The sequence below is a fragment of the Hyaena hyaena genome, unplaced genomic scaffold (assembly GCF_003009895.1).
Source record: "Hyaena hyaena isolate Hyena2069 unplaced genomic scaffold, ASM300989v1 scaffold_646, whole genome shotgun sequence".
NCBI classification, from domain to species: Eukaryota; Metazoa; Chordata; class Mammalia; order Carnivora; family Hyaenidae; genus Hyaena; species Hyaena hyaena.
Genome location: NW_024081278.1, coordinates 888,006 through 900,093, shown reverse-complemented (window position 1 = coordinate 900,093; position 12,088 = coordinate 888,006). Strand labels below are relative to the sequence as shown.

Genomic DNA, 12,088 nt, shown 5'->3' with positions numbered 1-12,088 from the left:
GATTTCTTGGTTTTTTTTTTTCCTGCTGCTTCATTATTGGCATGTAAAAATGCAGCAGATATCTGCACATTGATTTTATATCCTGTGACTTTGCTGAATTTATGTGTTCTAGCAATTTTTTGGTGGAATCTTTTGGGTTTTCTACATTGAGTATCATATTGTCTGTGAAGAGTGAAAGTTTGACTTCTTCCTTGCTGATTTTGATGCCTTTTCTTCTTGGTCTCTGATTGCTGAGGCTAAGACTTCCAGCACTACGGTGAATAGTAATGGCGAAGAGTGGACATCTGTGTCTTATTCCTGACTGTAGGGGAAAGGCTCTCAGTTTTTCCCCATTGAAGATGATATTAGCTGTGGGTCTTTTGTATATGGCTCTTATGATATTGAGGTATGTTCCATCTATCCAAACTTTGTTGAGGGTTCTTATCAAGAATGGATGCTGTGTTTTGTCAGATGCTTTTTCTACATCTACGACAGGCTCATATAGTTTTTATCCCTTCTTTTATTAATGTGATATATCACATTGATTGATTTGTGAATATTGAACTCCCCCAGCAGCGCAGGAATAAATCCCACTTGATCGCGGTGAATAATTTTTTCATGTGACTACTGAATTTGATTTGTTAATTTATCCATGTTCGTCAGAGATACTGGCCTATAATTCTTTTTAGGGGGTCTTTGTCTGGTTTGGGACTCAAGGTAATGCTGGCTTCATAGAATGAGTTTGAAATTTTACCTTCCATTTCTGTTTTTTAGGACAGTTTGAAAAGAATAGGTATTAGCTCTGCTTTAAATGTCTGGTAGAATTCCCTTGGGAAGCCATCTGACCCCGGACTTTTGTTTGTTGGGAGATTTTTTATTACTGATTCAATTTCTTTCCTGGTTATAGGCCTGTTCAAATGTCTTTCTTCCTGTTATAGTTTTGGTAGTTTTTGAGTTTCTGGGAATTTGTCCATTTCTTCCAGATTGCCCAGTTGAAATGTAATTTTTCATAGTATTTTCTCATAATTGTTTGTATTTCTTTGGTGTTGGTTGTGATCTCTACTCTTTCATTTGTGATTTTATGTTTTGGAGTCCTTTATCTTCTTGATAAGTCTGGCTAGGGGGTTATCGATTTTGTTAATTCTTTCAGAGAAACAGCTTTTAATTTTGTTGATCTGTTCTGTATTTTTTGTTTGTTTCTATATATTTTATTTCTGTTTTAATCTTTAATGATATCTTTAGGCTTTATTTGTCATTCCTTTTATAGCTCCTTTAGATGTAAGGTTAGGTTGTATATTTGGAAATCTGCCCTTTTTTAAAAAAAATAAAGTTTGTTTATTTTGAGAGAGAGAGAGCATGTAAGCAGGGGAGGGGCAGAGAGCGAGGGGGAGAGAGAATCCTAAGCAGGCTCTGTGCTGTCAGTAAGGAGCCCGACGCAGGTCTCAATCTCATGGACTGTTAGATCATGACCTGAGCTGGAATCAAAAGGTGGGCACTTACCTGTCTGAGCCATCCAGGTGCCCCTGGAGATCTACTCTTTTAATCTTTCTAGTAAGTTTTCTGTTTCAGTTATTATACTTTTCATCTACAGTACTTCTTTTTTCATTTATTTTTAGGCTTTCTGTCTCTTTATTGATATTTCCATTTGGTTCATAAATTGTTTTCTTGTCTTTTCCCACAATCTCTATTTGTTCATAGAGCATTTAAAACATAATTCTTTGTCTTGCCAATCTGCCATCAGGTCTTCTGGGTCAGTTTCTATTACTTTTTTTCTCTCTTTTAATGGACCATACTTTCCTTTTCTTATTCCCTGTGGAGTTTTTGTCAAAAACTGGACGTTTGAAATTAATAATATGATGACTTTGGAATTGAGATTTTTCTCCATTCCCAGCATTTGCTGTGTTTTGTTACTGTTTTTATTGCTTTGTTTTTGTTTTTTATTATAGTGTGCTATCTCTCTGCTAAGGATCACACTGAGGTGTAAACTTGTAGTCTTCTCATATCTTTTCTAAGCCTTTCTCTCGGCAAGGGTGGCCTCTTTGTAATTTTTCTTGTATATGCACTTATTTTTGAATGTCCATATCTTTAATGTCTGGCTCCCAAAAGGGGACAAGAGAAAAATGAAGGTGGGAAACAAATGGCAATGGTCTTTTAAGTTCTGGAAGTCATTTCAGGCCAAGTAGGAGCTCACTTATAACAGGATTCTTGCACAGAGAGACAGGACACTGAGTTTCCTCTTTCCAGGAAGCAGTTTTATTTGTGCCAAAACGGGCTCAGCGGGCTAAGACCCCACAAAGGCTGAGCCCCAAGAGCAGCAAGGTATAGCCTTTTAGGCAATTTCTACTAATTTGTCTCCCATATATGATGACTAATTTCGTCTGATTGGACATATTTCAAGTTACAGAGTTGGGTGAAAGCTATGCATATGTGTATAGAAGTTGATTGGGCCACGTTGCCTTCCTCTGTTCTGAGAATCCTCACTATATTCCTTAGAGAGTGGCTTTACTACACACCTACCTCTTTGTACTTCTGTGATCAGAAGCAGTAATTCCCAATCAGAGTATGGATCCTCAATATTTGGAGGACATGATTTGTTTTGCCCATCTTGGCTCTTAATGGCTGTGTGTAAACTGCAGGAATATGTGCACAACTGCCTGCCATGTGGCTTGGTTGGAAGATGGGAAGCTTTGCCTCTGCTGAGAGATGAAATTGACTGAAGTTAATGAAAATTTACCTGTGCAAGCCTTTCCCTGGAATTTACAAGCCTTCAGTAGAATCCAGAGTTCTAAAACAATTACACCAAACAAATTCTGCCAGTGCAGCTTTTTTTTCTAGGTGGAGAGGCAGATTTCTATTGCTTTGGGCCATGCCACCAGTGCTGAATCTCTTATGTGGATTCACTTAAACACATAGCATTATTGCATGTGTTTTTATGATAGAGTATAGATGGAATTGCTTTATATATTTACTATTGACATTTTTATAGGCGTGTATGTATCTTTCTGTATGTAGTCATTGTCCTGTGATCACACGTACTTGTGTATATTTTTATATATTTTTCACATATATCTGAATTTTGTATTAATAGAAGCTATAGCTAACACTAGAAGATAAAAACAAATGTATGAACTTACGTGTTTTCCTTTATGTAGGCAATGTTCAGAATGTGACCAGGCAGGGAGCAGTGACATGGAAGCAGACATGGCCATGGAAACCTTACCAGACGGCACCAAACGGTCAAGGAGGCAGATTAAGGAACCAGTGAAATTTGTTCCACAGGACATGCCTCCAGAACCTAAGAAGATTCCAATAAGAAACACGGTAATTTTTTCCCTGTTTATCATAATCATCACAAAATTCTGAGGCCAAATTAAGAGGTAAGAAAGATAACAGATGAACATATACTCAGGAGTCAAAGAAAGAAACCGGTATATTACTATAGGTCATTGTTAAGAGTTTGTTGTTTTATATTATGAAATACACATAATGACTACATAACTGAGACTTTATGCTTTCTATATTCAACTTAAAGCATAATAATAATAATGAATACCCACTGTATCCACTGGCGTGCTTCAAAAATAAACATTACTAATGCCTTTGATGTCCCCTGTGAATCCCTTGGTAATTACATTCTTACATGGCTAGTGCAGACATCACCTCCTTCCTCAACTTTATATTTCTCATTCTTTTCTTCCTTTTTTTTTTTTTTAGTAATTACTCTCCAAATGTGTGTGTTTATAAATAATACATAGTTTTGCAGGTTTTGAATGAATGGAGTCAGACTTCTTTTGTTATTTGATACTTTGACCAGTTTTTTTTTTTTTTTTTTTTTTTTAAGTTTATTACTTATTTTGAGAGGGAGGGCATGAGTTCGGGAAGGGCAGAGAGAGAGGGAATGAAAGAATCCGAAGCAGGGTCTGTGCTGTCACCACAGAGCCCAATGAGGGACTCGAACTCACGAACTGTGAGATGATGACCTGAGCAGAAATCAAGAGTTGGATGCATGACCGACTGAGCCACCCAGGCACTCCAAACCAGGTTTTATTGATGTGATTAATAAATACTAATCTGTGTAGTTATAGTTCATTTTTTTTACTAATGTTTAGTATTTTTATTAAAAGAATAGATTATATATTTTCTCTTTAGATTGGCAGTCTTATTTCCATCTTTTTCCTTTTATAAACAATTCTGTTTTGAATATTTTTGTCAATGTCTCCTGCAGGATGGTAACAAGGAGTTAGGATATATGCCAAGGTGTTCATTTGCTTAGTTATAGGATATGTACATCTTCAGTTTTTCTACTTAATTCCACTGTGTTCCAAACCAGTTTATAGTCATAGCAATGAATAATCTTACTGTTGCTCCTAAACTTACTTTGTGCAATATTTTAATGCTTTCCAGCACAGTACATGTAAAATAGTATGTCATTTTATTTTGTGATTTGCTGCAATATTAATGACTTTGACTATGTGTATATTTTGGTAAATTGTATTTTCTCTTCTAGGAAACGTAAATGCAAGTCTTTTCTAGTTTTTCTATGAGGTTGTTAGTCTATTTCTCATCATAAAATTTTTGAGGTTAGAGTTTAAAGAATTTCTTTCAGAAAGCATTTATATTTGTTATTACCAGGTGTCTGTGAGGCATACTAACCTAAGACCATTTTATTTTTTTATTTATTTACTTTTAAATGTTTGTTTATTATTTACTTACTTAGAGAGAGAGAGAGAGAGAATTAGCGAGGAGACGGGCAGAGAGATAGGAGAGAGAGAATCCCAAGCAGGCTCCATGCTGTCAGTGCAGAGCCCATTGTGGGGCTCAATCTCCTGAACTCTGAGATCATGACCTAAGCCAAAATCAAGAGTCACCTGCTTAACTGAATGAGCCACCCACGTGCTGCTAACTTAAGACCATTTTAAATAAGTTTGGTGTTTGTATTTTTTTCCATTATGTAAATAGTGTCGATTTCTGTCCCAATCCCATGAAGGCTGGCTTGCAGTTAGGAATTTTTGGTGAGACATTTTTTACTTTTTTACCTTGAACCAAGGCAGACATTTTTAAAAATCTGCCTCCTCCTGAAGGAGATGTAGATTTTTTTCTTTTTTTTTAAGTAGGCTTCATGCCCAGCACAGAGTCCCAATGGTGGGGCTTGAACTCATAACCCTGAGGTCAAGAAATGAGCTGAGGTCAAGAACCGAGCTGAGGTCGAGTCAGATGCTTACCCAACTAAGCCATCAAGGCATCCGAAGACGTGGATATTTTTAGGGTTAGTTGTCATCCTTTGTTTTGTTACCTGTTTAGCTTTAGAGAGTTGTTGCTTTTTTCCATAAAATAACAGTTTTCTAAAAAAATTTGTTTAATCTATAATAACACATTTAATCTAATCACTAAAGAGATCTTAAGAGAAGTTACCTCAAGTATTTCATTCAGTTTGTGTTATGGTCTTATTTGAAACTGAGGACACAGATGTGGAAATTTTCTCCCAGATAATTTAAATAGTTGATTTTTAGTGCTCTAAATTGATCAACTTGAAATTGTTTTATTTATAATTCTCATTAGTTTAAAACAATTTTTTTGGCCTCACGAATACATTTTGTTTACAAATGAACTAGAGAGAATTTTCCTTTATGTCTGCTCATTTCTTTCTTTTGTCTTTCTTTAAAATAATTTAATGTTTATCTAATTTTTGAAAGAGAGAGACAGAGTGCAAGTGGGGCAAAGGTAGAGAGAGAGAGGGAGACACAAAATCTGAAGCAGGCCCCAGGCTCTGAGCTGCGGCCCAAACCCACAAACTATGAGATCATGACCCGAGCTGAATGAAGTCAGACCTTAACCGATTGAGCCACCCAGGCACCCCAAGCCTGCTCATTTGTAATATCTTTTCTGTAACTTCAATGCAAATATCAACGGCTATTAAAATCTTAGAGTGAAGCACAGTTACTTCATGAGTCTGTGTTTGCAAAGATTATCTGTTTGTGAAACATCATTTTCTTTATTGTTTAAAGAAATCTTTAGGACCAGTGTTACCACCTTTAACTATGAAGTTATATATAAAGGGAAATTTTGTACATATTATAGTGATATTTATGTGTACATAGTTTAGTATTATATAAGATAAAAGAGGATCCTGTATTTTTCTAGTTTGCTTGTTTGTTCTTACAGCCTAGAGTTATAAAAAAGCTTTTAAATTTTCTAATTTATTCCAATTTCTTTGGCTGTATTCTCTGTCTCTTGTTTTCTTGTGTAAAAGTCTTAGTCTTCTTGTAGCTGTGTGTGGGTAAAACGTAAGAAAGGATTCTATGGCTAGTAGTTTTAGGAAATACAGTCTGATTATTTTCTCTCCTGGGGGAACTCAAATGTATACTGAAGTCTGAGAAACACTACTGTTTAGCATAATGATTAACTTTTTTCTCTAACTTATTTTGTCAAAGAGCACTTTTCTCAAGACCCATTTTTTTTTTAAATGTTTTTATTTATTTCTAGGAGAGAGAGAGAGAGAGACAGCATGAGCAGGGGACGGTCAGAGAAAGAGGGAGACACAGACTGAAGCAGGCTCCAGGCTTTGAGCTGGCAGTCAGCACAGAGCCTGACGCGGGGCTCGAACCCACAAACCGCGAGATCATGACCTAAGCAAAACTCGGACGCTTAACCGACTAAGCCACCTAGGCGCCCCTCAAGACCCATTTTTTATTGTATCATAGAACATTGAATGGTACCAGCTTTGGAAATGATGTTCTAGAGGCCTAGATTTTCTTGCATAAATTAGGTCATCTGTAGGGTGTTTATTGGAACGTAGGTTTGGTCTCATCTGAGTACTAGTTAATTAGAATTAGGGGTTGGGTTTAAGCAGACTTCTTAGGTTGTATTCTTATGCAGACTAAAGTTTGAAAATAACCATCTGGATAATGTTTATCATTATTACTCTTATTCTTTTCCTTCCTTCTTCCCTTCCTTCCCCCCATTAATCCATACAGCAATTCAGAAAACTTTTGATGAACATGTTCTATTTGTCAGGTACCTGATAAAGGAATGTAAGAATGAGAGATGCAGAGGGGCACCTGAGTGGCTCAGTCGGTTGATCATCCCACTTTGGCTCAGGTCATGGTCTCACGGTTCCTGGTTTCGAGCCCCGCGTAAGCCTCTGTGCTGACAGCTAGCTCAGAGCCAGGAGCCTGTTTCAGATTCTGTGTGTCCCTGTCTCTCTGACCCTCCCCTGCTCAAGCTGTCTCTTTCGCAGAAATAAATGAGATAGATAAATAAAATTTAAAAAATAAAAGAATGAGAGATGCAGAGGAGAATACAATCATCTTGGTCTTGATCTTACCATTTAGGTTGAGTTCCTATGGTTACCTTAACTTTTTATCTTATCAGTTCTGTTTCAGAGATATATTAACATTTTAAATTATTAAATGGTATGGTTAAAAATGAGGCAGCCTACTTGTTAATTATGGGAATCCAGGTATTTAACTGCTTTGTATAACCAAATGTGTCTCACAGTAAATAATTGATTTATCTCTCCCTTAAGTTTAATTTTTGCATTCTTGTTCCTAGTATATTCCTACTTATACTTTTCATTTTGGTACATGTATTACTACACTTATTTGTTGTAGACTCTGGGTTTAAAGTTCTTCTTGTCCAGCAAGAAAGGAGATGCAGGATTAAAATGCTAGAGATGGCTTATGATCAGGAAAATACAAGAGCCCCGATTAAGGGTTCTTGCTCCATTTTTATTAGGATCAGAAGATTTACAAACAGGGTGATGGATGTGCACTAACAGACAATGAAACTCTGAACATTGGGGTGCCTGGGTGGCTCAGTTGGTTAAGCGTCTGACTTCTGCTCAGGTCATGATCTCATGGTTTGTGGGTTTGGGCCCCATGCTGGGCTCTGTGCTGAAAACTCGGAGCCTGGAGCCTGTTTTGGTTTCTGTGTTTCCCTCTCTCTCTGCCTCTACCCCACTTGCTCTCTGTCTCTCTTTCAAAAATAAATAAACATTAAAAACAATAAAAAAAAAGAAACTGTGAACATTAACTAATGGAGGTGAGGGAAAGAGAGTCTTGAAGATATGTGGGTTTAGGGGTTTGGTTAATACAAAATAAAATCCTGGTGCCTGGCGGCTGGGCTGGAGGTTGTTTACAGCAGACTTGAGGCACCACCTCTGTTTACCTAAACTGGTTTAGGGGACAATTAAGACAGAGCAAGCTACCTCAGGGTCAGTGAGGCACCTTTCTTTTGTTAATTATCTCTGGGCAACTTTGCCCTGCCTGGTCTATAGCTCTGTTTACCTAATTTGGTCCTTTCTTCCTGTGAAAGCAGCTTTCTGCTATAGTACTAAGTGGGGGTGGGGGGCGCTTTCACCTTGAGTACCTAATCTTGTTTATTTCATATACCTTTGTTCTATATTGGGGCCTTTGCCGCCCCCCCCCCCATACCTATTTACCTAATCTTGTTTACCCACACTTGGATGTGAGCATCCTATGGCTTAGTAATTCTTTTTGCCTTGCTAACTCATCAGTACAGGCTCAGGGAATTCCTAAGTTTATTCCCCACACTTATTAGCCACCCAGGTGCCCCACATTGAACTTCCTATTACAGAGGTATTGTGATATTGAACAAGTTACCTAACCCTTACCTGAGTTCCCCAGCTGAGCTGATTTATGAACTTCCTATAGGTGCTATAACAAATTACCATGATTTTGGTGACTGAAAACAACACAGATTTATTATCTTACAGTTCTAGAGGCAGAAGTCTCAAATCAGTTTTACTGGGCTAAAGTCAAGGTGTTGACCAGACTGGTTTCTTCTAGAGGTTGTTGGGATTATCCATTTCCTTAACTTTTCTAGCTTCTCGAAGACACCTACATTCCATTGGCTCATGCCTCTTCTTCACAACACTTTCACCTCTAGTTTCCAAACTCACATCTGCCTCCTCTCTGATCTCCTATTTCTCTTTTAAGAACTCCTGTGATTACACAGGCCCACTTGAATTCATCTCAGAATCCTTGGCTAACTTGTATCTGCAAAGTCACTTTTTGTTATCAGGTATCGTTTACAAGTTCTGAGGATTAGGATATGGATATTCAGGGTGCAAATATTCAGCCTATTAGAGTTGTTTTAAAAAAAATAGATGATATACATAAAGTACCAATCATGATATCTGGCACATATTAACATCATTTTCTTCTTCCTGCCTCCTCATTCTTCACATTGTGTGATTTTGGTTAAGACACCTGGGCCTTTGCTGCCCCATCTGTAAAACTAGATAAAATACACATAAAATAATCAATAACAAAACGTATTGAGGGGCGCCTAGGTGGCTTTCAGTAGGTTAAGCATCCGACTTCGGCTCATATCATGACCTAGTGGTTCATGAATTTGAGCCCCGCGTTGGGCTCTGTGCTGACAGCTGCAAGCCTGAAGCCTGCTTTGGATTCTGTGTATCCTTCTCTCTCTGACCCTCCCTTGCTTGTGCTCCCTCCAAAAATAAATAAACATTACAAAATTTTTAAAAATATTTCTTGCTTTTGTTAGTTTTAATTTTCCTGCCTTTATTGATCAGAGCGTACTTCATTTTACAATAGTCCTATTTATCAAAATTTTGAGGAAGATTTACCTTTGTGACATGAGGGAATTCATGACATATGTCCTAATTTCTCATTTCAAAACAACATATCACTTAATAAAACTGTTAAAATGATCATTTGTTCTACAACTTTCTACCATTTGTGTTAGGCCTAGGTTCCATTGGGCTATAGTGCTAGCATAGGTTTTAGAAAAATAGTTTGGATTATTTCATGCTAGTAAAAATGATTTTTCTCATGTTTCAAAAGTCTTTTTTGTGGGATATATGAATTAATAACTCAGCTAGAAAAGTTTTGTTTTTATAAATTCAGACTTTATACTATAAGCACACAGCACTTTAATTTTTTACCTTTTTTGAAGGACTGTCTCTGTAGAGTTGTCCAAAAACCATCAAAAGTATAAAATGAGGGGTGCCTGGGTGGCTTATTTGGTTAAGTGTCCAACTCTTGATTTCAGCTCAGGTCATGAATGCAGGGTTGTGGGATTGAGCCCCATGTCAGGCTCTTTAGTGAGTGTGGAACCTGCCTGGTTTTCTCTCTCCCTCTGTCCCTCTCTCTCTCCTCATGGTCTCTCTCTCTCTATCTAAAAAAAAAGTGTGTGTGTGTGTGTGTGTGTGTGTATGTATACATATATATATGATTATAGCTGCCACAGATTGAAGTTCCATTTTTGTTCAACAGTTTTTCTTACCCCCTGCTATTACTTTCTTACTTTGTATACTTTATATCTTTACATTTAAAAGTAACATTCTTGTGGTAGTAAAGGAGCAAAAGAAGGAAAGAAGGGAACATGTTGGGATATTTAAGCAAATCCTTCTATGTTGCCACTATTAATTCAACTTCTGTTTATCCATAGTGCTAATAAACCCAACCATTTTATTATTTTGTATTTCTTCCCCCTATTTACCTTTGGATATTTTACTTCATTACTTAATTCAAAGGATAGTAAGTCAGAAGAGGACATAAAGGATTAGTTTACCTTTATCTAAGATTGTTTAATTAGTGCTAATACCTAACATTTATTGAGGACGTCTCATATGCCAGACATTGTACTAATCCTCCAGCCTACTCTTTTAAAAACTAAGTTTGTATTTGACTATTCTTACACCTATTTTACTCCAAATGAAACTGAGACACAATGCTTGAGTAACCTCCCTGTGATCTAATTGACAGTAACAGGATAAGACTTGAACTCAGCCTGAATTAAGAACCTGTGTTTCTTCTTTTAAGGTCTGTAGAAGAGATTAAAGATTTCGTTGAGGTACAAATGAAGTTGTCAGACATTTGGCTTTTGATTAGTGTAGTTGGAAATATGGTGCTCTAATCTGGTGCCAGAATGTTCATGTGTCTTTCAATAGCATAGTGTTAATCTCTGGTAAGGCAGGCACATATCCAATTAGTAATTTGCATACCTGGGTTTATTCACATTAAATATGAGATTCAGGGGTGTCTAGGTGGCTCAGTCTGTAAAGTCTCCAACTCTTGATTTTGTCTCAGGTCATGATCTCTTTGTTCATGAGTTTGAGCCCCTGTTAGGCTCTACACTATCAGTGCAGGATTCTCTCTCTCTCCCTTTGCTCCTCCCCTGCTTTTGTGCACATGCACACATGCTCTGTCTCTTAACAATAAATTAATTAAAAAGGAGATTCAACAGTTCTTTTCTTTGTACTTTCAGCTGAGTATGAACTCCCTCCCCCCCACCACTCCCAAACTTAAATAAGAGCATTGCCATCACTTTGCTTAATTACGGTGCAGTAGTATAGAAGAAGTTAATAAAATGTTTGAAGGCTATTTATTCTACCTTGAGGAAATTTATATTAAAGAAAAAAATTAGAAGCAGAAAATCTGTAAGTACACTGGTAGCATGTGTTTATATTGGTTGCCAGTATATGTTTATTTTGCTGTTCTTTATTGGTTTGCTTTTCCCCCCTCTAAATTCTAAATACTGTGAAACTTGGTGTAGAAAAAAAGTATATACTTTGCTATTGGCAGTGAAGATGTAGAAGTACACAATGGTTTTGTTTCCTAAGTAGTTACTCCAAATCTAAAACATTTGGTTTATTGCATCTTATCTTTTTTGATTAAGCAACAGATATCTTTTGGAGTTGTTAATTTGGTTGATCGATGTTAAGAGAGATGGGACCATAGACTCAATTTTTCTGCTTGAGTGCCTGCTTTGTGCCAAATCAGGCTGCTATTAGAATAGCATCCACTCATTCCTGCTGACAGGCAGTTTCCATTTATCATAGCCAGAAAGTGCAATGGGGAATAGAGCACTTTGGCAAGCCTTACTATATTTTTATTATTTAGATCGCCAGGAAAGTCATTTTTCATTTTATTCTACTCTGATTTTCTCAATAAGGATTTATAGAAATCTGAATAAATACAGCATATTTTGAGACAGTAGATCCAATAAGATATAGATGCTTTTTGGCTCATTCGGTTAAGCCTCTGCCTCTTGGTTTCAGCTCAGGTCATGATCTTATGGTTCATGAGTTTGAGCCAAGCATCGGACTCTGTGCCGTTGG

General features: G+C 37.0%; 1 protein-coding gene across 1 annotated transcript in view; it reads left to right on the top strand.

The window, feature by feature from the left end:
• The window catches only part of PHF14 (PHD finger protein 14), a 92,476-nt gene that overhangs the window by 62,231 nt on the left and 18,157 nt on the right, over nt 1-12,088 (top strand). The window contains exon 14 of the mRNA XM_039216622.1: nt 3,132-3,300. Coding sequence (XP_039072553.1) covers nt 3,132-3,300 — 169 coding nt within the window. The remainder of the gene's footprint in view (nt 1-3,131; nt 3,301-12,088) is intronic.